This window comes from Anser cygnoides, chromosome W (genome assembly GCF_040182565.1).
Source record: "Anser cygnoides isolate HZ-2024a breed goose chromosome W, Taihu_goose_T2T_genome, whole genome shotgun sequence".
Taxonomy (NCBI): domain Eukaryota; kingdom Metazoa; phylum Chordata; class Aves; order Anseriformes; family Anatidae; genus Anser; species Anser cygnoides.
This window is the reverse complement of record NC_089911.1, coordinates 6,283,658-6,308,798: the sequence shown is the minus strand read 5'-3', so window position 1 is coordinate 6,308,798 and position 25,141 is coordinate 6,283,658. Positions and strand designations below refer to the sequence as shown.

The 25,141-nt window shown below is 38.8% G+C and overlaps 1 protein-coding gene across 5 annotated transcripts in view; it reads right to left on the bottom strand.

Moving 5' to 3' along the window:
* Window positions 1-2,084: 2,084 nt before the first annotated feature.
* LOC125181577 (ubiquilin-1-like) overlaps window positions 2,085-25,141 on the bottom strand; it is a 34,642-nt gene continuing 11,585 nt past the window's right edge. Inside the window, exons 2-11 of one of the 5 annotated variants that reach the window (XM_066987343.1) lie at window positions 21,848-21,999; window positions 19,413-19,528; window positions 18,318-18,580; window positions 14,773-14,931; window positions 13,896-14,136; window positions 13,272-13,414; window positions 12,236-12,319; window positions 9,606-9,721; window positions 9,095-9,263; window positions 2,085-7,825 (exon numbers count right to left, since the gene is read on the bottom strand). In XM_066987343.1, the coding sequence (XP_066843444.1) occupies window positions 7,673-7,825; window positions 9,095-9,263; window positions 9,606-9,721; window positions 12,236-12,319; window positions 13,272-13,414; window positions 13,896-14,136; window positions 14,773-14,931; window positions 18,318-18,580; window positions 19,413-19,528; window positions 21,848-21,999 (1,596 nt within the window). In that variant the 3' untranslated portion in view covers window positions 2,085-7,672. Of the gene's footprint in view, window positions 7,829-9,094; window positions 9,264-9,605; window positions 9,722-12,235; window positions 12,320-13,271; window positions 13,415-13,895; window positions 14,137-14,772; window positions 14,932-18,317; window positions 18,581-19,412; window positions 19,529-21,847; window positions 22,000-25,141 lie in introns of all 5 variants that reach the window. The other 4 variants (XM_066987342.1, XM_066987347.1, XM_066987344.1 and 1 more) reach the window with 4 other exon arrangements.

Sequence of the window (25,141 nt, the reverse complement as noted above, 5' to 3'; positions counted from 1 at the left end):
GGAGACTAATTGTTGTATCCCTACCTCAGAGCCAGGATCCAGCGGTGTGTTACGGCACATCACATCCCTCAGTCGATCCAGGAATTCGGACGGGGACTCGGAGGGACCTTGTTTAATTGCGTATAGTGCTGACCAATTTATAGTTTTAGGAATGGCCTTTTCCATTCCTTTTGAAATCCACTCTTGATATGCCTGTAACCTTTCCATCTCTGCGGATCTATTTACATTCCATTTTGGATCCTGGAGGGGAAAGTATTCCTTAACATCCCCTCCAGTAGTCTTATAATGATCCTCAGCCAAATCTCCTGCAGTTTTTAAAATCAATTGCTTCTCTGTCTCAGTCAGGTGTTCTAACAATAACTGTATGTCCTTCCAATCAGGGTTATGTTGCTTTACAATGAACTGAAAATATTTGGTGACACTTACTGGATCATTCCTATAATCTTTCACAACCCTTTTCCATTCTCCCAGATCAGTAGTGGTAAAGGGTATTTTGATCAGCACTGCCCCACCATCAGGCCCTACTGCCTCCCGGAGAGGTGCTTGTAAGGCTGTGGAAGCATATTTCTTTCTGGTACTGGAAGATACAGGACTGTCCGGGGGAGTGGATGCTCCGTCTGAGTCCTCACCCTGTTCCTGTGGTCGAGGGGGAGGCTTAAACAAATCTGTTAGATCCTGCTCTGGTGCTTGATAGATCTTTTCTGCTCTGGTACACCTTTGTCCAATACTGCATGCCGAGCAACACCGTGTCAATTTACCCCTAAGCTCTCTGTTATTTTCTCGCTCGAGCGCCAGTACCATGGGATCCTGTGGTGGTGCCATTCCACAGTCCCTTTGCCACTCCGGGTGATTTCGGAGGGTGAAAAACATATCCGCATATGAAACCTCATCCCACTTTCCTTCTCTCCTTAAGAACAACATCAATTGTAAAAGAGTATTATAATCTATTGTCCCGTTGAGTGGCCACTTAACTCCATCCTCTAATTTATACAGTGGCCACCACTGATTACAATATTTGATAAGGATTTTCTTACTTTCTGTACCTCCAGTCCCAACAATATCCCTCCAGTAAGCTAACACACAGCCTAAGGGGCTCTTCTTCAAAATTCCTCCTTGAGTATTTCCCATTTTACAACTCCTTTCACTGAAACTTCTAAACCGTTACTTAAATAATGCTCCCGCCTTTCCCTTGTCACACGTCAGGATATTTACAGACGGGACGCACCACTAAGCCCGTATATTATCTAATCAACACTTCGGTGAAACAGAACTCCCTTTTGATCTGTCATGCGCTTTGTTCGTCTCTGGCCACTCCCCTCGCGGAGAATACGGAACCGCGGATCGGAACTCCGCACTCGCTTGGCAGCGATGCTGCGTCTCACTCACACAGCACAATCACACAATCACACAAAGGGCCCCTTACACTTCTTGTTCATACCACAAAAATATATCACTTAGAACAATAACCAAACTCGTTTGTACCGTCTCAAACTCACACACTTACACAAATGCCTTCAACATGAGCTATCTAGACATTTACAAATAAGACCTACAGTTATTAACATTCCAGCCAATATCCCTCCAGCAGCTGCAAACATTACCCAAGTAACCTTGTCACAATTGCGAGAGGCCCGCTTACCCTTCTCCTGCTTCTTATACAGTCATTAGTAGGTCCATCCTGGCTCCCAACACTGGGATGCAGCGGTAACCTCGGATTTGCTCGATCTACTCCCAAGATCGCTAGCGGCTGCTCTATTGGTCACCAAATCCCCTTTGATCATGCAGGGTACCTTCCTCTCATATGGGGACTATGCTGCACGCCAGACATCTTCTGCGCGATTTACCAGCTGCCCCGACCACACGTACGACTTACAGGCCCTTCCCACAACACATACCGTTTTATCCGCAGTTTCAGGAGGTTTTTGTCTGCTCCCGTGGTGAGTGGCTGGCAGCGGAGACTCCTCCTAGGAAAGTGCTCGGGGGCGCCCAGGAGCGTCCGCTCCACAGTCGATCCCGCGGCCAAGCAGAGAGTCTCCTGCCTGGCTCGCCAAATTGACGTGCGGAAAACGGACTCCACAATCAGCAAGATTGTAAAGTAGGTATGTTTATTCAGCGCTGGGCAGCACGGGGGGGGTAGCCCCTCCAAAATCGTGCACGCCCAATGCAGCAACTTCCCATGGTTATTTGCAGTAAAGAGTTACATATGCATGAAGTTTCACAATACGCCTATACATATTCATAACCTGTCCCCGCTTCATAGTAAAATTAGTTCCAAGGAGTCATTTCCATAAACTCCTCCCACCTGCGCTTGCGCAGTGTATTCTGGTGGTGGTCTTTGGGGGTCGTGGGGATGAAGATTGATGACTCTTCCTTGTCACCGCTAGTTGACCTCTTGTCTCTGCGCAGACTCAGTTGCTTCTTGGATCTTGTCCATCCGCAGGACCAGTTTCTACCAGTTTCCTAAGATAGGCTCACACTCTTATTAAGAGACTGACCTTGGTGAAGGGGCCCAAGGCTTCTTGCTTTAATTAATTTGCACAAGCACCATAGTTAGTAAAGACACTAAGTAGGATCCTAGTTTCATGCTGTCAGCACTCTATCTCTACTTGATAAGATTCCCCTAACTCCCTCTCTCAGTCCCCCTTTTCTAAAAAGTTAGTAAATTCTCTAAAAGTTAGTAAATTATTATATTCTCCTGACTCTCCCTCTCAATATTGTTCCCACAACTAGCCCTGGAATTCTCCGGTGTTTGTAATCAAGAAAGGGAATGGAAAATGGAGACTGTTACATGACCTGAGAAAAATTAATGAAGTCATGGAAGATATGGGAGCACTTCAACCAGGATTACCAACTCCAAGTATGTTCCCCCAGTCATGGACATTAATAGTAATAGACTTAACGGATTGTTTGTTAAACACTTGCCAGAATTCGGAAAACTTTGCCATGTTTATGTTTCAATTGATACCTTTTCTGATTGTACATATGTATAGGCGTATTCGGGTTTCTTACGAATATGTAAAAGCAATGTTCTATATATTTAGAAAGTTTGACGGTTGTGCGCGCGTGTTGGTAGAGCATAGACTCCCCGCGCACCCAGCGCTGTTTACTTGCCTTTTATAAATATTACTAAATTCAGATTGAGTTGTATCTTCGTTTATAACAAAAACTTAATCCTATCCAGACACAGTACAATTCTTATTGAAAACTAATCTTTCATTAATGGTTGGAAGTTCAGATAAGCCAGTATCTCACGTAAAGCAGCATTGCACAATTTAATGAATAAACCATTGGTGCATGATACCAAGCAAGAGGGAAACACCTCTTCTGAAACAATCGGTGATGCAAAATTCTACGGGCCTTCTTGAATGCCAGGGGGAAATTGTTCTATAATGGCAATAACAAAAAATTTGTTACATTTATCTGTCCACATCGTCATTTGCTGCACTCACCCAGCAGTAACTGTGTTGAAAGATGAAATAGGAACACAAGTTCAATGCTCAGTAGGTATGACAAAAGCTGCTGGGAGTTTAAGGCTTAAAATTTGATTATATTGAGATTCCAATCAATCAAATTACATTTGAAAAGCTACTGAAAAAAGATGCAGCTTTCATCAGATACTTCTAGGTATTTGTAATATAAAAGCACTACTTCGCTAAACCCCTTTTATTGATAAAACATCTAGCACTTCTTTTTAGCCTTCAGGCAGTGGTAGTAAATCTACATCTGGAAGAAAGAGATACAAAACTGAACTTAGCATGCATTATAATACTTATTTTTATCATCAAATACTTTAAAAATTAGAAGTGACTGTTTCAAATAAACTTCATAAACAATTTTGAATTAACTTCTTTAGTTTCTAGGACAGGATTCCCTGGTTTTGTGCATTGCGTGATATATTAAGGAGGTAAGAGAACTGCTATCATTAATATGTTCTAGTTAAAGAGGAAAAAAATTTGCACCACTACCTTAAGCGTTTTCCCCATTGTATTCCAAAACAAAAACATATGCAGTAGTATAAAAATATTCTGCAACTAGTAAAAGCATTATGCATTCACTAATCTAAGGTATTATAATAATTGCTATGGGTAAACTAAGCCCCGCATAATAGCGTTGGGAAAATTGTTGCCAATGATGGTTGTTTTTCTACTGTCTGTATAAAGATAATTTCAAGGATCCAGTTCAGTAATGAACCTGACATTAGCTTCTTCCAGACAGCATAACCACAGAACATACTGATAATGACTACAGTATAAAATTTTCTAGATTATTAGTTTCAATAATTACCAAATGCCTAATCATCTTGGACAGTATGATTGGATTCTTTTTAGGAATGTTTATTTTTAGAGATTTAAATCAGCTGACCAACACATCATTCATGCTTTAAAATGCAAGATCAAACTATTTTGAATACATATTTTGCTTTTTGTGATCAGAATCCTGAATATAGTCAGTTACACAACTCGCAGAATTTAAGGTTAATATCTTCTTTAAAAAGCTCTCTATTCCCTGATACACAATAGATGCCTCTTCAGCTAAACTTTATGAAAAAGCTGCAAATGATTTGTGTAAGAAAGATTCTACAAGACATGAATAGAATCATCCCCATGTACAGTTGCGTATAGATTTTTTTTTTTATTATTGTTGCCATGCTAGTTTAGTCACTATGAAAATTAAAGAAATGGCACCCTCTTGTGGTACCTTTGCTTTTAATGAAGTCTTCATAATTTTCCCAATACACAATTTTACAAAGAGCTTTTCTAAAATGCCCACTATTAAATGCAGATTTATGCTTGCTTTTTTTCAGACACAAGAAAACTAAATAATTCAGGAAACTACACAGTGATAGGAAAGCAGCTGCATGAGAGATTATCAAGCAGTAATATTAAATTTCAAGCCCTCATACCCCAAAAGAAATCAGACATTTTCAAAGGTGAGCACCTAAAAGCCTAGTGCGGCAGGAGCAGGAGATAGAATCTTCATGATTGCTTACTCTATTATGCCATTAAACCAACAAGTGTGATGTATCATTTATTATTAAAGACATAATAAATTTTTACTCCTACTACAAACCATATTCCACCTACTGCCACTTTTAACAGTGAAAGTCTTTTCCAACAAAACCAAAATTCCTCCCACACTAATGATGTTTCAGTGTTTTACCACTACTCAATTACTAATTGTCATTACTAGTTGACAATAGGTACATAGTTAAATTAGTGACACAGTTAAACACTGATTGTACAAGAAGTAAACTTAGCTCAAGGGTTCATCGTACAATTTAGGTTAAACCACTTTTTTCTTAAATTCTAACAATTTGACTTAAAATAGCATATCTCTGTTTTAATTGCAGAGGCGAACTAGATATTGTCTCAAAAGAATGTTCATGTAGATCAGATTAAGTGTTTTAGTATCATAGTAAAGCTTGGCAAAAATCACTCCCTTCCATATATTTCAGCCTTGCCCTTTCAGTTTGACAGCGGCCTTTTTGCAAGTTACAGATTACTTTTTTAGAAGGATATGCCTTCTGAATGACTGGAGATCTCACTGTTTTAAAGCAAGGTTCCTATAAGGCATACTATAAGGTCAAGTCAGATTAGTTACTTTGAAGATCTTAAGTGTAACTGTGAAAGTAACTGTGAAAAAATTGTGATTTATCTACAGAAACTACTTGCTATTACTTCTCTATCACAGCCTTGTACCCAGTACAATGAAAGCTACCTACCCAAAAAGAAGGCACTGTGAAGGTCTGGTCACTTGCAGATTTACTATCATTACTTTTGTTTCTTAGCCAATAATTTCCCACCCGAACTAAGTATTTTAAAAGGCTTTGACTATATAAAACTCAAATCACCAGAAGATTCTATTTTAATTCAGTTGTGCGTTTAATACTCTTTGTTGCTGTATGTATGAGACTTTGATCCAGAGGCCTGACAACTGAGTGTTTTTTTTGATTATTTTTTTTTAAACTTTACCCAAAAGAACATCAGCAGCATTTGATCAATTAATTTATTGCTGAAGAAACAAGGTTACTGGACAGAAAATCTTCTGAGAGAAGAATGCAACACGATTACTTCCTGAAAAATCTGCATGCTTGGCTTTGCCAAGAGTTTTAATAACTTAACTGTATGGAGAAGAAAGCGTGCTTAACACCCCCCTTTATATTCCATTAGAATATAAAGGAACAATAGTTTACTATTATAATACTTCAGTTTTAGTTAAAACTAATACTTCATTTCACTTATTAACAACTTTGAGCCAAAGACCAGTAAATTTAAACAATTTGCAGACAATGTTTTTTAGAGCAAATTGGATTTATATTTGTACCGAAAGAAAAGTTTGTTCAGATTGTTTAATGCAACAGAGGAATTAAATCAGAATGCTCACAATTACACTGACACCAAAGACCAATAAAAAGCAAATCCCATTCAGTAACACACAACAGAATGCTTTATTTCACTACCTCCACTTTATCTAAAAAGTCTTCAATATCATATTCTTCTCTGCCCTCCACTTTATACTCCAAGTATTGCTTGCTAATCTCAGCCCAAAGTCTGTAAATATTCCCAGAGCTAACATTCAAATGACAACTATATTAAGCTGATCAGTCACCTTGAATGCCAGAAAATCACCAATTGCACACATCAAAACAATATGCTTAAATACTTTTAAATTCATTTATTACCTGTGCGCAAGAGGTAACTACCAATAAAAATTAAGAAGATTTACAGTATTTTTCACATGGTGGTTAGAAGTAATTAGAATATCACATGACGGTGGCTCAAAGTAATGTTTCCAGTTACAAATCATAATACTTTAGAATCTCAGTGGAAAAAGTCAAAAAAACCTTAGAAGCAGTTTCAGATCAAAAGGCAATTCTCCTTTAATTTGCAGAAAGGTAATTTAATCTGTAACAATTTTTCAATGAGACAATGTTACAATGCAAGTTTCTTTACAGTTAGATGTAAAGACATAACTAGAACATAAAGATATACTAGAACAGCAATTCTAGTATATTTTAAACAAACTTGCCCAAGCATTTTTTATGAGATGTTTACCAAGATGCTGGAAGATTCTACACTGAAAACCATGTCTTACAACTTTTTTTTTCCTGGCCTTTTTTTGTTATTTGTAATTCCATTCTATCGCAACGTGTAAATTTCTAGAAATGAGCTGTATCCATTGTATGTTATATTTATACTTTACACAAATAAAAGCAAAAATGGTACTCAAGTGGTATAAATCTTGCAGCATTTTGCTAGCAAAAAATACATGCTGAAATCATCATAAGCAGCATTGGTATCCACAAATTATAGCTTCAATTGTTTCCTTTTTAATTTGTATCCTGCATAAATTACTACTGAAGGCTAATGGTTTAGTACTAAAAAAAACTGGACAGATGCAAGTCAAACAAAACCTGCTCAACCAACCATGAAAGCTGATAGTTTGAAAAAATTAACAAATAATGCAGAACAAAAGTGATGCATGCAACAACCAAGTGAAAACACATCAATTCCCCATTTGAAAACTACTGCATTTTACCTTAAAAATACATAACTGATTTTAGTTATAACAAGAAAATCCCAAGAGTCAGAATGAAATAAAGCAACTATTTTAAAGATTTAAGAGCAGTTATCAAAAATAAATTAATTTTTTTCAAGTTAAAGAAATGCTGCTATGAAGGCTGAGAGCCAAGCAGCCTTTCAATAGCTGCACTGATATCTCCTCCTGTTGCTATTAGAGCTTGTAAGTTTGCTTCATGGTTCAAAAAGCCCATTGCATTCAGCTGCTCCAGTTGTTGCTGAAATCTAACTTCTGGATTTTGTAACTGCTAAGAAGAAAAATTTAAAGCTATAAAAGCATAATACACATTTGACAAAGTACATAGTTGGTTCTGAACCACTCCACATCTTTAATAACAATTTCTGAATGCATCTTTCTCAAGTTCCCCAAGCTAGACTATGACAAATTCAATTCACAATTATTGATTGAACAAATCAGACTAGCTTCAAATTTTAAGAGTATCTATATTTACATGACATTTTTGAACTATAAGGACATCTACTTGTTTGACAGAAGAGGAACAAAAACTAGGTCTGGCAAATTTATGTCCTGAGAACGGTTTCTTAAAGACGTGTGCAGGTTTTGTTTGTTTGTTTTAAAATTAAACCAGTCCAATCTAGTGACAGTAGGATTTTGGTGATTTCAGTGTTGGCAACAGTGAATGCTGTATGCTATTTTATTTTTCTTGACATAAAAATTACCTCTTTAGTGTTCCAATTATTTATTGACTAAATTTACCAAAATTCTAGTTAGAAAAACTTCAGCCTAAGGCAACAGAGGAGGCAAGAGCAGGAATGTTTCTTTCACCAGCAGTCTACCATTACACTGGATATGTACCACAGTGTAACTAACAGTGCTGTTTCACACAGACAGCACTCTTGAGATACTACTCCATTGTTATGGGAATGCCCTCTTTAAAACTAGTCTTACTCACCACCTTACAACTACCTGCAAAGCTGTCACCTTTGGTCAACTTCTGGAGTTCTCTGGAAAGCCTGAACTCCACTTGGTACATTAACACAATGTACACTGTGCAGTCTGGACCTGCAGGATGTCAGGGAAGCAAGCTATAAATTCAGACCCCAAATAACCTGAGTGTGGCTATTCTGAAGAGTGGGACAGAGTCTGTCACAGCTACAGAGTAACAACCAGAAACATAGATACAAAGCACAGAGATAATGGTGTTCGGTACACTTACATTATTTTCTTGTCTGAGCCCATGTTTCACTCACCAGTGAACCAGTCTTCCCTTAACACCTTAATCTGCTTCTTTCCAGGCATTTCAGAAACTCAAGGGTATGAAAATAGGTGTACAACAATCAACCGTTCAGAGGACATTTTTACTCAAATTTGATATTTTTCCAGCATTTATTTGCACAGCTACAACACCACTTTTAAACTTCCTCTGTTCTCCTTTGACCAGAAGTATTATGGTGGTGCACACAGGGGAGGGATTAAAACCAAAAACAAACAACAACAGAAAAACACCTCACACCCCAAAAACACACACACTAGAATATAGTAACCTACTTACCTGAACATTTACACCAGCAAGCGCCTGCAACATTTGCTGGACAAACTGCTGGTGACCAGGTTCAACGGCCCCTGATGCTAGACTAGTATTTTCACTGGGAACAGAACTAGGTACAGTGGAGCCTGTAGGAACTCCAGTGCTTCCAAATCCACCTAAACCAGGATTAAATCTGCACAAGTGACAGAGAAATACATCAAAAATATAGAAAATAGCTTACTTGTAATGTCTCTTCCCATCATATTCAATTACTGAGTAAAAATCTTGTCAAATAAAGAGTGGATGACAACTAAAGTAAAGCACCAAGACAAAGACCATAGCCATCATTGCTAGAAAGTGCATTGCAAACAGAAGTGTGACAGATTCTAAAACAAGTTTAGCGAACCTAAAAAATGCAAGAGGAACGGTCTCTAAAACTGGATAAACCTCTACACATTTTATAAAAAAGACAAAAAGATGAAAAAACAAACACAAGAAAAAAGTTCTTGTATAAATTTGTATGATCAATTCTTACCCTGGTATAAGTCCTGGTGCTTCTGTTGCTAGCGTCTGCAAGCCCTGCTGAATCTGTAGCAAAGCTTGCATCGCTCTAGAGTTTGACATAGCTGATAATGTGTCAGGACTCTGCATCTAAGAACAAGAGAGAAACTCACAAATTTAATAATACATAGACATTCAAAGTTAATCTTTATCACTAGATGTTATACAGAATTTGACATCCTTTCAGAACTTGCTGTTTCTCAACTTTAGTTACATGAAGTCCTTCAGATATTTTTCTTTTTTGAGAAAATTTTCACAGATGATCGATGAGCTCTCTAGACTCCTTTCAAATAAGGAGTACATAAACAAAAGTATTTCTCATTACCCCTTCTAGTAGACTTTATCATCTTCTAAAGCCATAGGAGTGTATTAGTCCAACATAATTTTAAAATTAGTTTCCCATATCACAATACTGATAAGCAATAAGGATGAATACAACAAAACTTGACCAGTAGGTATCTAATGCAAAGTTATAAAACATCTTTTTGTAGCTAAATTTAGACCACAACAGTTTGATCATGATAATTTGTGTACCTGTTCATATTTGTAGCAGCATTACTGCCTACAGACATGCGAACACTCTGCAAAACATACTAGCAAACATATAATGTTCAAGGACCTTCACTCTACTAAAAATTCAACTAAAAACCATCTTTCACATCCACAGATAATTTAAAAGACAAATCCTTTTGACATCTGAAATTAGATGTCCCAAAATTGGACTATTTTAGATACAAAACCAAAACTACTGGCTTACGCTCACCTCTGCTTAGAGATGCCACTTGTAGTGAAAAGGTATTTGTTTCAGTCATAAGTGAGGCAGTCTTAGTAGCCAGATCTGCTTCAAATACCAGACAGGCCGATTAATTTCAGCAGCCTTCACTTGGTAACTAAACCAAATTCCTTCTGCTGCAAAAACACTTTTTGATTCACAATGAACTGCACAGATTAATGTTAAATTTTCTCAAAACAGAATAGCAGAATAGGGTACAAAGATCAAACATTGATTCCGTCCTGAAATATGGGTATGTAATGAGACCAGGGCACAGTGAGTTTTTAAACAATTTGTCTCTCGGATTCTTCCTGTCTCTTCCTGATAGCTAAAAGTCAGAGGATAATAAATAAATGTATAGCTGGTAAAGTTAATCCAAACCTTTAAAGGAAGAATACATTTTAGGTTTGCTGAAGCAAGCTGCTGTAGTTACCTTATTTACAAAAATAACTTAAGCCATGACTTACTGTCTGATATGTGGAGTTGCTTTAAAGAAAATTGTGACCCAACGATTCTTTGAGCACTTAAGTGACTTGGATCTCTATTAATGTTATTAATCTATCTAAAAATTATGTAAAAGGAGTAGACTGAGTAGCTCACATGCATTTTCCTAGTTGTGCTGAGCAACCTTTATTGCAAGAAGTGCTTTCAATTATACAGAGGAACATTTCATGGCTTCCATCACCCAATCCCATAATATAATACAAACAGATGAGTGAGGGAAGTATGGGCTGCAATGCTGTCAACATTCTGAGAACACCCATGTATTTCTCTAGTTTACTTCCTCTATTAATGTTGTTGATCATCTGATTTAACGTGGAGAAGACACCAGCGAACTAGCTGTGCAGATAAATCCCAAGGCGATACTGATGTAAAGATTTACCCAAAGGAAACAAAGGATTCCCGCTGCCTCTTCATGATATATTAATCAGGATTTATTCACATATTTCAAAATATAAATGTGATATTAGCTCTTCAGGTACTACTGAGTCATCATGAAGCAGTGGCACTATGAAATGCTACAGCCATTCATGTCATTAAAGCAATGTAAACAGTTTCTTCTTAACACTGAACTTGCTACTGTAATTCATGTTATTATTATTTATTTTACTCATAACACTGCCTACCTGCAATAAGATCCTGTCAACACACATTTACTTTGATTTGCAAGGACTACCTAATGATGGAACTCATGCACTGAGTTACATTTTCAATTCCTAAAAATTTTGTTAACTCTTATTTAGAGGACACAGCCCTCATATACACTGTGACAACTAAAGTCAAGCAGATAATGGGGCTGCAACCACAATGGTTTAAGAGGGGAAGCTGGTGGTAGGACAATCTTTACAGGCAAATATCTTCAGAACCCACTCTGTTTCTTTTGAATTAACTCACAATTTGTCTCTTTCAAGGCATGCCATGAGGTCTTTTTTACCCCAAAATTTTTAGGTCAGGATGGAGAAAGGCATGAGAAAAGCACAGGTAAGACTTACCTTAGTAGCAAAACAAATTATGTAGCAAACAGAAGTGTTTTCTAGCTGGTGTGCAGTAAGAACAAGTCTTCTTTTTAAGCAAAGGCACAAGAGCAGATCAAAGTAGTTGTGCTAGTCACAGAAAATCATCCACTAAAAAATCAGGCTTAACTTAAAAGGGATGAAGAAATAAATCAAGCATTTAATTATCAGGGGACAATGCAACTTAGTGTCTAAAGCTAACGAGAACCATATGCAACAATCTAGCTTTGAGTGAGATCAAGGAAAGGCACCAGTTTACTGCAAAAATTGCTTGTGAATTGCAGACATTTATTAACAACAGGTAGTATTTCATCTTACTTGTTGAAGGTAAGTAGGAAGTTGTTGTCTCATTTGTTCCTGAAGTTGAGGATTTCCAGCAAATAAAGGATTATTCAACATCATCTACAGTACAAAAATATTTAACTTTTCAAACAATAGATCAAAGAGTAAGTACTAGAGTGGATTTTAAGACAAGTACTTACTACACATGAATCACAGAACAAGATAATAGTCTATGAAAATAATCTCATTATCTCCTACTAGTTCTTTGGCCAAAACTTGTTATGAAACAATGAACCACAAGCCTGAAGACTAACTGAAGTCACCGGATTTTGTTTGTTTTTTAAAATTTTTAAAGTGAATGCCAGATCCTTGCCAAAACAACCTCATTTATGCTATAAGGAAAGCCTTCTCTGGTCAGCCCCCAGTACAGACATGATGTTTTCCCTGTAAACATCATCTGCAAAAAGCAAGGGATTTTTCCTAGCGTGTAATATACAAAAGAGAATATTTTTATCTTAGTTCAAGATTTGACTTTTACTGCTCTAAGGAAAATTTGAAAGCACTTCTACAATACCATTCATAAAACAGCAGTAGTATCACCACTTTTATAGTGAGCAAGGGTCACAGATGAGAAACGAAAATCAGAATAACAGCTAGATATGGCAACAACTCCTTCCCCTCCATTTCTGTCCTCCCAAGCTAGGGTGGGTATTTATGTACTAGCAGATCTACCTTAATTTACGATCAAAGCATTTGTTTTGTCTAACTAGTTTTTATGCTAGGCCACAGAAGTTTAGGGCTGTATGAAACATACACAAATTTACAAGCTGTTTCAGAAGAATGCTTGGCATGATGTCCAACTACAAATTGAAGAAGCTTAGTACAATAGATTGTTAAAGGTAACCAGGTAATAATTTCAATTAGTCTGGCATTGACTGGGCCATTCACAACAGACAAGTAATCATTGGGAAGTTTGTACTATCACTCTTGTGAAAATAAAACTGTATCAAAGTCAACTACTTTTTTTTTTGCTTCAATGCACACAACACACTGCTACACCAGAAGCATTTACCTGTACTGCAAAATCAGGATTCTGGCTTAATGACTGCATCATGCTTCTCATATAGGGTGCAGACAACATATTTTGCATAAGTTGGGGATTTTCTGTTATCTGCTGTAACAAACTCTGTATTCCTGGTGTGTTGAACATACCAACTTTAAAAAAAAGCAAAAGGTCAATTTAGTAAACATCCTGACTATAATCAAATGAATTAGACTGCCTAAAACCGGGATACAACTTTTTTTTTTTTAAATGAGCTTTAGCCCATTAAATACATCTCAATGTGGTGTTCCTTATGCAGATGCATTTGCCCTAGAAACAAATTGAAGCCAGAGGCTGTATCCAACAAGCAGTCCCACTAAGTATCTACATTATTAGTTGTTTTCCTGTTTGTCTCCATCCAGGAAAAATAATAGCATTCATCTACAGATTCCCTACTTAGAGTACACAAGTATTGTTAATACTCTTCATTTACTTCTCATGTTTGCTTTTCTACAGAAGACTTCGATATTAATCAAATGTTCTGTGAAAATAAATATCAATACAAACTTGAAATCAAAACATCTCTAATAAAACAATCATTTCAGCAAACTCCTTAATATGCACAAATACATAGAATTGCATTAACAGACACACCTCCTAGTCCAGGTCCCAAATTTGGTATGGTTGAGCTCTGTCTCATACTGGCAGAGGTGCTGTTTCCAACGTTACTACCGCCACTGCTCTCACCACTGGTGCTGGCAGTTGTGGAACTCTGAGAGCTGGACTGAGGAGCCCAGGGATTTGGTAAAGGATCTCTATTTTCTGTACGAGATGGCTGACTGTCCCCTCTGGATGATACATTGCTTACTAAGGAAGCAAATGGGTTACCTCCAAACTACAGAGGAAGGAGAAACAAACATATAAACTATTAAAGTCATCTACTTTTAATACTGCTAGAAACAGCAAGTTACCTTTCCAAAATTACATATGAATACAAATGTTGATGGCTCTTGATCAACTATACTCACCATCCTAAAATAAGCCAGTGTAAATATTCTGAAAAAATGCCAACATAGAAAGAGATATTATCAACTCCAGCAAAAAAGTTAATCACACTTCATTTTAAAAGCAGCATTGTTACTATGTTAGTACTTCAATCACAGCAAGATTATATCTTGCATAGTGGTTTCCAACTTTGAAATTTGTTTCTAAGCCTTTTTCTTCCTACCTTAAGTTGCAAGTTACTAAACACACCCTTCCTAGACCTCAGAATTTTATAATTCCAAGAATTAAAAATAAAGAATAAATTTAGAATATTTAACAAAAATGTATTAATGGTAAAATAGCTTCTCGAACTCACAAAACAATCTTTGTTCTTTCAAACTTAAAGAGCATAGGAACAGGCTATGCAGTGGCTTCAAGAAATTAAGTTTTGTCAAGTACACATTTGAGAAGTTACATTATTTACCTTCTTTCATTAAAAAAAAAAAACAAAAAACATCTTTCAGTGGTCCTTGCAATCATTTCTCACCTGTTCCTGTGCTGCATTCAACATTGGCTCCTGAATATCTGTGTACATACGTCGCAAGGCATTGTAGCCACCTGGTATACTTTCAAGGTTGCTCAAGGCTCGGTCTTGATTTCGCATCATTTCCTGCATCATTGCAGGGTTTCTAGCAAGTTCTAGTGTCTAAGGAAGTAGAACATTTAACTTGTATCAATACAAGAAAATTCATTCTTTTGTGTTTTAACCCTGGTAGGCAGCTAAGCACCACATAGCTGCTCACTCACTTCCCCCCTGCAGCAGGATAGAGGGGAACAGAATCTGAAGGGCAAAAGTTAAAAAAAACAACTTGTGGGTTGAGATAAAGACAATTTAATAAGATAAAAACAAAACAAAAAAAAACACAGAACCAAAGGAAAAAAACAAACAAACAAGTAATGTGCAATGCAATTGCTCACCACCAGCCAACCGATGCCACACCCCAAGCAACTGAAGCCCCCTCCAGCCAACTCCCCCCAGTTGAGCATGATGTCATATGGTATGGAATATCTCTTTGGCCAGTTTGGGTCACCTGTCCTGGTTGCATTTCCCTCACAGCTTCTCGTGCACCCCTGGCCTACTCACTAGCATGCAGTTTGAGAAACAGAAAAGAGCTTGGGTCTGTGAAAGCACTGCTGAGCAGCAGCTAAAACACTGGTGTGTTATCAGCACTATTTTCATAGAATCACAGAATGGTTTGGGTTGGAAGGGACCTTTAAGATCTAGTTCCAACCCGCCTGCCGTGGGCAGGGACACCTCCCACTAGACCAGGTTGCTCAAAGCCCCATCCCACCTGGCCTTGAACACTTCCAGGGATGGGGCATCCACAACTTCTCTAGGCAACCTGTTCCAATACCTCATCCACCCTCACAGCAAAGAACTTCTTCCTAACGTCTAATTTAAATCTACCCTCTTTTAGTTTAAAGCCATTACTTCTTGTCCTATCACTACACTCCCTGACATAGAAGTCCTCCCCAGCTTTCCTATAGACCCCCTTTAGGTATTGGAAGGTTGTTGTAAGGTCTCCCCAGAGCCTTCTCTTCTCCAGGCTGAACAACCCCAACTCCTTCAGCCTGTCTTTGTAGGAGAGGTGCTCTAGCCCCTTGATCATCTTCATGACCCTCCTCTGGAGTCATTCTAATACTTGCTGGAGGCCCCAGAGCTGAGCACAGTACTCCAGGTGGGGTCTCACGAGAGCAGAGTAGAGAAGGAGAATCACCTCCCTCAACTTGATGGCCACGCTTATTTTGATGCAGCCCAGGATATGGCTGGCTTTCTGGGCCCACAAGCACACATTGCCAGCTCTTCTCATCCACCAGCACCCCCAGGTCCTTTTCTGCAGGGTTGTTCTCAATCCACTCATTGCCCAACCTCTATTTGTGCTTGGTATTGACCCAGCCCAGATGGAGGACCTCACTCTTGGCCTTGTTGAACTCCATGATGTTTGCACAGGTCCAGCTCTCAAACCTGCCAAGGTCTCTCTGGATGGCATCCCTTCCCTCCAGCATGTCGACCGCACCACACAGCTTGGTGTCATCGGCAAAGTTGCTGAGGGTGCAACCAATTTCACTGTCCATTGTCACTGACAAAGATGTTAAACACTGCCAGACCCAACACTGACCCCTGAGGGACACCATTCATTACTGATCTCCACCGGGACATTGAGCCATTGACCACAACTCTTTGGGTGCGACCATCCAGCCAATTCCTTACACTTCAAGTGGTCCATCCATCAAATCCATGTCTCTCCAATTCAGAGACAAGGATATCATGGGAGACAGTGTCAAATGCTTTGCACAAGTCCAGGTAGATGCTGTCAGTTGCTCTTCCCCTATCTACCAATGCTGTAACTGCACTGTAGGAAGCCACCTGATTTTTCAGGCACCATCTGCCCTTAGTGAAGCCATGTTGGCTGTTACCAATCATCTCCCTGCTTTCCACATGCCTTAGCATAGTTTCCATGAGGATCTGCTCCACGATTTTGCAAGGCACAGAGGTGAGACTGACTGGCCTGTAATTCCCCAGGTCTTCCTTTTTTTCATTTTTTAAAAATGGGGGTTGTTTCCCCTTTTCCAATTTATCGGACTGCCAGAACTTCTCACGTATGATGGATAGTGTCTTAGCAACTACATCCGCCAATTCCCTCAGGACCCATGGATGCATCTCATCAGGTCCCATGGACTTGTGCACCTTTAATTTGCTTTAAAAAAAAATCATTACAAATCCAAAACATAACAGCATGCAAGCTACTATGAAGAAAATTAACTCTATCCCAGCCAAATCCAGCACACATTCTAAAGTGGAGACATCAGCATTTAACAGTATGTCAGTTACTAATTTCTAACTCTGTTTCAAATTAGGATTAAAGCCAAAACCAGATGTCATCTTAGTGGGAGTCAGTGGTATTTGATATTAGTCAAAGTTCTGTCACAGCTACCAGTATGCTAGTTGAGTCATAGAGCACTGAAAAAAAGCAGGGAAAAAACTTGAATATACCATCCTGTTCTTTCTTCTCTTCTCCTTTTGAGCACAATATACTCTTACCATTTCTAACATCAGTACAGCATTCATCTTATAACACTGTAAGAAACTAAGCTGTGTTTTTGCAGTAGAGAATTACTTTTCTGTATTCCAAGGTAGTTGTGTAGTCATAATAAGGAGAAATGCTAAGTAGATAAGTGGACAGTAGAAGGCCTCACTGTTCCAAAATAAGGTAGAAGCTTGAGAAAAACAGGATGAGCAGTGTGAGAACAGTAAAACAAAGATCACAAGTTCTCAAAACATAAGAAAGGAGAAATTAAAGGGTTGAAAAAAAAAAGAAAAATTGTACATATATGGTATAGAGGAGCGTCGAGTAGCTTGTGAACCTGTAGCACTCAGCCAATGAGGAAACAGGGGAGGTGATCAGGCGTCGGGTAATAGGGAGTAAAAGGTTATGATTTGTTTACTAAAATGCGCTCTTGATTGACAGGATGCCCACCATTGCAATCGCGAATAAAACAGCTTCATAGAAGATCCTGTCTGAAGAAAATTATTGGGATTTTTCTCACAACATGAAGTTGATAAAAATCAATTCCTTTATTTTCAAAATCCTCCATTTTGTTTCCTGATGCCCTCTGCCACATAAGACATAGCTTACACACCACATAATTTTTAACTGTGTAGTCCCAATTGCTTCTAAATAAACTGGAAATAAGTTTTTTTTTTTTGAGAATTATTACTTTTGGTAAACTCACTGTTAGATGAATAACAGAAGATTTCAAGTGGCATCCAATTCTAAACTCAGAAGATATGATTATATGGTTTTTAGCATCTTTCAAAACTATGCTGTAATTTTTCTGAGTTATCAGCCTATTACAGACACAAGCAACTAAAAATAAAAACATTTCCTATAGTGATCTTTTACAGACTTTCTAACAAGCCTAAATTCTTCAACAATATTTCAGCACTCATCTGAGCATATCCAGTTTTGCTCTTTTGTTCACAGTTACAGTATAATCAAAGTCATGAACTTAATAGATCTTTCTACATACCTGTCTCATTATATCTGGATTATTTAGCATGTGACTGATTTCTGGATTTCTCTGTATCAGTTGCTGCATTTGAGGGTTAGCCATAATTAACTGTCTCATCATGTCAGGACTTGAAAGCATACTCTGAACAAATGGATTTTCCATTATCTGAACCATCATTTCTGGGTTGGACATCAGTTGTCGTTGCATCTGACTTTGCAGCTCTGAAAAGTTTGATGCATTTAAGCCCAGGCTACTCAGACCTGCCAAACTTCCAAGACCACCTTTAAGAGGAAGGAAAAAATATAATTATAGCTTTCAGTTTCTAGTATACTTCTAAACACATCCAGGTTCTTTCTAAATATGTAAACGTATCCCACACTTTAAAATAATGAAAACCAATGGAAATTCCATCTTTGCAATGATTTTAAGGAGTCATCCACAAAGAGGCTACTTCATTACATAACAAGACATCTAAAAACCCAAACCTCATCTGAAATATAAGTTGTTACAAATCTAACAGCTTTTATTCTACTTTACTATAGCTAAGGTACAAGGGATACTTGAGTTTTAGGGCCTTGGGTTATTTCCCAACACTTTCCAATACATTTGTAATAAATCACTTATAGCCTGACCACCAAGAAGGGACAGACCACCAAACAGGGATCTCGTAATATGATGCATACTTCCTATTCTAAACAAAAAGCAGAGTTCTTTTTGCTGATGTACCAAGAACTAATAATGTTTTAAATTCTCCTTTGCAGAGCTCAGCGCAGAAAGAAGTTCCACATTTTTAGAAGGTAATAGTAAATCTGGAGAACTGTTTATTCTGGAGACTAGAAGGAGTTAATTACTTATACTGTCAGAATACAACATCAGTGGCACCTGAAGATGAAACATCACAAGCCTGAAGTTCTGTATATAAAAAATAAGGAAACAACTTTCCTTATAACTTATTAGTAAGAAACATTTTACAGCCAATACCACAAATTTTTGTAACTGGTAATTTTTATTTATTTATTTTAGCCCTGGAGCTTCATTCAAATGTAAACAGGATTATTACCTGAAACCAAGGTACCCAAGATACCCACCATGTTACCTAACCAACATTCTTACCCAAGCCAAAAGAGTTACTATTTGTTGAAGTTGATGTTGAGGTACTACTGCTTGATATTGATGCAGTAGCAGTACTTCCAGTAGCATGTGTTTGTTGAGCTGGGTGATCTTGTGATCTGAGGGAGAGAGAGAGAGAAGTTAAAAGATTACAAGTTGGACAAGTAAGTATCCCTACCTCTTGTCCCTCTTGTCCGCTCCTAGCCTACGGGGGGGGGGGGGGGGGAGGCACACGGGACAGAGTGAGAAACATGAGACAGTGATACCGTGTACTGTGTAAACACTGTTCAGCAATAGTAAAAATAAATAAAATTGGTGCGTTATCAACACTATTTTGGTCAAAAATCCAAAGCAGCACTACTGCTATGAAGAAAGTTAACTCCATCCCAGCCAGACCCAGTACACAAAATAAACAATGCCATTTAGTAGAGAAACAATGTCATGACAGGACAAGGAAAAGGATGAAGTATTGAATACTTTCTCATCAGTCTATATCAGCAAGACTGGCCTTCAGGAATCCCAGGTCCCAGAAACCAGGGGTAAAGGGCAGGAACAAGGAAGATGTACTGTTGGTGGAAAAAGGTCAGGTCAGGGAATACTTGAGCAAACTGGACATACATAAGTCCATGGGGATGCATCCATAAGTGCTGAGGGAGCTGGCAGATGGCATTGCAAGGCTACTCTCAATCATCTTTGATCAACTGTGGTGATTGGGAGAAGTGCCCAAGGACTAGATGAAAGCAAATGTTGCTCCTATCTTCAAGAAAGGCAAGGAGGACCCAATGGACTACAGGCCAGTCAGCTTCATCTCGATACCTGGGAAGGTGATGGAACAGCTCATCCTGGAAACCATTTCCAGGCACATGAAAGAGAAGAAAACCATCAGGAATAATCAGCATGAATTCACTGAAGTCAAGTCCTGCTTGACCAACTTGATAAGCTTCTGTAATGAAATGACCAGCCTGTAGGATGAGGAAAGAGCAATGGATATTGTCTTCCCGGACTTCAGGAAGGTCTTTGACAATGTCTTCCATAAGATCCTCATAAAGAAGCTGTTGATGAATGGACAGGCAGCAAAGTCAGTTAAAAACTGGCCAAATCACCAGGTCCAGAGGGTTGTTATAAATGGAACCTTGTCTAGTTGGAGGTCAGTAAATAGTGGTGTATTCCAGAGGTCAATACTGGGTCCGGTCCTGTTCAACATCTTCATTAATGATCTGGACCATGGGGTAGACTATACACGTAGTAAACTCATGGATGATATGAAACCAAAGGGAATGGCTGATATGCCAAGGGTCATGCTGCCATCTAGAGGGACCCAGACATTCTGGAGAATTAGGCTGACACAAACCTCATGAGTTTCAACAATGGGAAGTGTGAAGTCCTGCACCTATGGAGGAACAACCCCAGGCACCAGCACATGCTTGGGAGCCACCCAGCTGGAAAGCAGCCTGCCGGAAAAGGATCTGGGGGTTCTGATGGACAACAAGTTGAACACGAGTCAGCAATGTGCCCTTGCTGCTTAAGAAGGCTAATGGTATCCTGGGACACATTAAGTGATGCAATGCCAGCAGGTCAAGGGAGGCGATCCTTCCCCTCTACTCAGGGCTGGTAAGACCACACCTGGCATAGTGCATGGAATTCAGGGTCCCTCAACACACGAGAGACAGAGCTACAGGAACAAGTCCAGACTACCAAGCTGATCAAGGGACTGGAAGGGCAGAGAGAGCTGGGACTGTTTAACCTGGAGTAGAAGCAGCTCATGGGGAACAATATCTATAAATACATAAAGGGAGGGTACAATGAAGAGGACAGAGCCAGGCTCTTTTCAGTGGTACCCAGTGACAGGATAAGAGACAACGGGTACAAAGTGAAATACATGAGGTTTTGTCTCAATATCAAGAAGCACTTCTTTACTGTGCAGGTGACTGAGCACTGAAACAGGTTGCCCAGAGAGGTTTAGTCTCCCTGCTTGGAGATCTTCAAAAGCCACATGGACATGGTCCTGGGCAACCTGCTCTAGGTGTCCCTGCTTGATCATGGGACTTTGACCAGATGACCTCCAGAGGTCCCTTCCAACCTCAACCCTTCTATGATTCTCAGACATCTGTCATGTCATCACTTTTTCAGAACAGGACTTTCAAAAAATTAAATTGATGGGCATCACCACAGCTATTACCACTTTTTCATCCTGTGCCTGGGATGCCTGCCAATGAACTGTTTCCTCAATCTGTATCTTGTTTTAGGGATCCTTAGCCTTATCCTCACAACCTTACAGAATTTGAGTTGCCTCTCTTGTTCCATAACAAGAGTATTTGTACTGCTTTTGAATGTACTGTAGTCAAATCTAGGTTTGTCCAAAAGAAAGCAATTGCACCAGTAATTAAGAACATTTTTAATTTCTTAGAGGTAAATAGACTGCTCGTAATTCAGGTTACCTGTTTTGTGTTTTGATGACCAGGTGAACAGTGAGTCCATCGTGAATTCCATGCTGAATCAAAGTATCTTGATCTTTTAAAATTTTTCCAGCAAATATCAGAACAAGTTGATCAGCGTGGGACTTGAAACGCTTAGAAATTTCTTCCTTGAACTAAACAAAAAGTTATTATATTGAATACTGAACTATTACATTTTTAATAATTTACAGCAGAACTGTTGCTCACATTTATTATACTAACCCACTTGCACTATATGTTCTGCTTTACACAACCTAGAAATAATTCAGTAAGTTCTCAGCTTTTTTTTGTCCAAAAGAGAAATCAAGTCATTCCTTTTCTGCACAAAGGAAGCCAAGTGTTTCATATCTATAGCACTAACTATATAGCTGGTAATAACAAAAATTTGAAGCCACAGTGAAGTCTTTAAGTGGAGCAGTCAAGCACATACCCATAACACAATATATATTATTCAATATGCCAATAAAACTATCTGTTGCTGGCATACTGAGGATACAATGTCACATTTGTGCTAGCGCTGAAAGTAACAGTACCCTTTCTTCTTGAACATAATACTGCTGCCTTCCATGAATCAGAACTAGTATTCCTTTCTGTACAGTCAAAGGTTACTTCTGTGGTGGCTCTACTCTCTCACCCAACTCATGACAGCTACACGAAATGTGCTTCCAGCCCAGGGCATGGTGAATAGTCACATATTTAAGCTGACAGCTAAAATCATACCCTCATTAAAACAATGGAACCTGGTAAGCCATTGTATCCCTTCCTGCATTCTTAACCAGTAATATAATCAGGTTATGCTTCAATTTAGTTTTGACTGAGATTCATTATTCTGCAGAGAAGTATTCTCATAGAAAAAGTAATTAGTTCACAAAACATGAAAAGGCAAATATTCAAGAAAAACAGATCAATTTATTCAACGTGACTAGTCAGTAGACTGTTTCTGAAAGGATGTTAGGCAGTTAAGAAACCCTCCAGAAGTTCAACATATTTAACATTTTTCAAGTAGTATGGTAAACATTATTTTAAAAGAATCCTATTTGAAACACCCTAGCGAGCTCCTGTGGTGGTTTTACTCAGCTGGGCAGCTGAGCTCCACCACAACCACTCTCTCTTTCCCCCTCCTCAAAGGGAAAGGGTTGAGAAAATATTATGAAAAGGGCTCAAGGGTTGAGACAAGGACAGAGATCACTCAACAATTATCGTCACAAGCAAAACAGACTCAGCAAAAGGAGATTAGAGAAATTTATTGCCTATTACTAACAAGCTAGAGAAGCAAGAAACAAAGAAAAACTAAAAACACCTTCCCCCCATCCACCCTCTTCCACCTCCTCCCCTTGAGTGGCACAGGGGAATGGGGGCTGCGGTTAGTCTATAGTACTTCACCTCCGCCGCTCCTTCATGGTCACTCTCCTTCCCCTGCTCCAACGTGGGATCCCTCCCATGGGATGCCATCCTTCACGAACTGATCCTGCATGGACTTCCCACAGGCAGCAGCTCTTCAAGAACTGCTCCAAATATGGGTCCGTACCATGGGGTACACCATGGGCTGCAGGGGGACAACCTGCTCCACCATGGTCCTCTCCACAGGCTGCAGGGGAACTTCTGCTCCGACACCTGAAACACCTTCTCCCCCTCCTTCTTCACTGACCTTGGTGTCTACAGGGCTGTTTCTCAGTCCTCACTCTCCCAGCTGCTGTTGCGCAGCAGTCCCCCCCCCCCCCCTTCTTAAATCTGCTCTCACAGAGGTGTAAACAACATCGCTTGTTGGCTTGACTGGTCAGTGACAGGTCCCTTTGGAGCCGGCTGAAATTTGGCCCTTATCTAACATGGAGCAGCTTCTGGATTCTTCTCACAGAGGCCACCCCTGCAGCCCCCTGCTACCAAAACCTTGCCACACAAACCCAATACAGCTCCCATACACGAACCCCAAATATTAATCTTGCAATGACTTATTACTAAATCATTATCTTATAACAGGAAGGGCTAACAAAGGAAAACCCCACTGTATTATACTCTGAAGGCAAGTCCCTAATTGAAAGGATTTATAGCGTAGGAGGAGATAAAAGAGATACCAAAACAATGAGTCTAAGACACAAGAGGTAAGAAGTCTCTGTGCCTGGGTAGCAGGTAGCACTCAGTCAGAAGTCTCATCACACAATTCCAGTTCTTAGAGAAACATCTTTTAAGTCAACCTTTACACTGGTAAAATTTAGGCTTGCAAGCCTATTCTAGGAAGTCATTTAATCTATTCCTGCTGGAAGTGGGTTACTCACCTAAATTATTCAGACATGTTTATCTAACCTGTTCTAAGAGGTCCCCAGTGACAGAGACTCCATAGTTTTCTTCTAAGGAATCTATTTCAGGGCTTCACTATCCTATTTCTTCATTGTCCTGTCCACCATGGACAATGCAAACAGATTGTTTTTCTCCTCAGAATAAAAGGTTGCAGTAAGGCTAATATTTCCTTGAGGGTTGTTTTCCTATCAAATCATTCCCATCACTCTAGATTTTTAAATCCAACCATATTTTTCTGTAATGTAGGAATCAAAACTAGCAACAGTAATCCATATGAATTCTTATCCATACTTCAAACCAAAGGAATCTACACCTTGAAAGCTATTATTATCATTTATAAGAAAAAGTGAAAAAATCCATATGGGGAAAACACAGTTTAACAGTGTTGATTCATTTAACAGCTATAGTCTCTAGATCCTTTTCTGCAGAGAAATTGTGTAGGCAGTTGCTTCCCATTCTACATTTTTCCGGTTAACTATTCTTAAGAATATACATTCCACTGTGACATTAAAAACAGCAGAAATCCTAATAATCTGATACAGAGATAACACATAAGAATAAAGAACTACCATACTGTGCCAGATCAAAGAGTAACATAGTTTATCCAAACTCATTTACTATCAACAACTTAGTTGTCATCAGATTGCCGATGCTGTAGTATAATCAACGTCCAGACTACTTCAACTTCATCCTAAACATTGTTGCACATTTTTAGAAAGAGGTATTTATTCACAAGGTCAAGGAAACAAGACACTTATCATAGAGCTTATCCACACTAAATGTTACCAGTATACAGGTATCAAAGCATATAACACTTCCCTTTCTCTAGTAACATGTAGCCATGGTAATTAGATGACCTGTAAAAACAGTACTACAGTAAGAAATGAATATGTCTGTGAACCATGACCACAAAAACAAACCAAAACACTCCTATAGCAATATATGCAAATGATCCACATGTGCAAGGGATCTCTTTCCAGC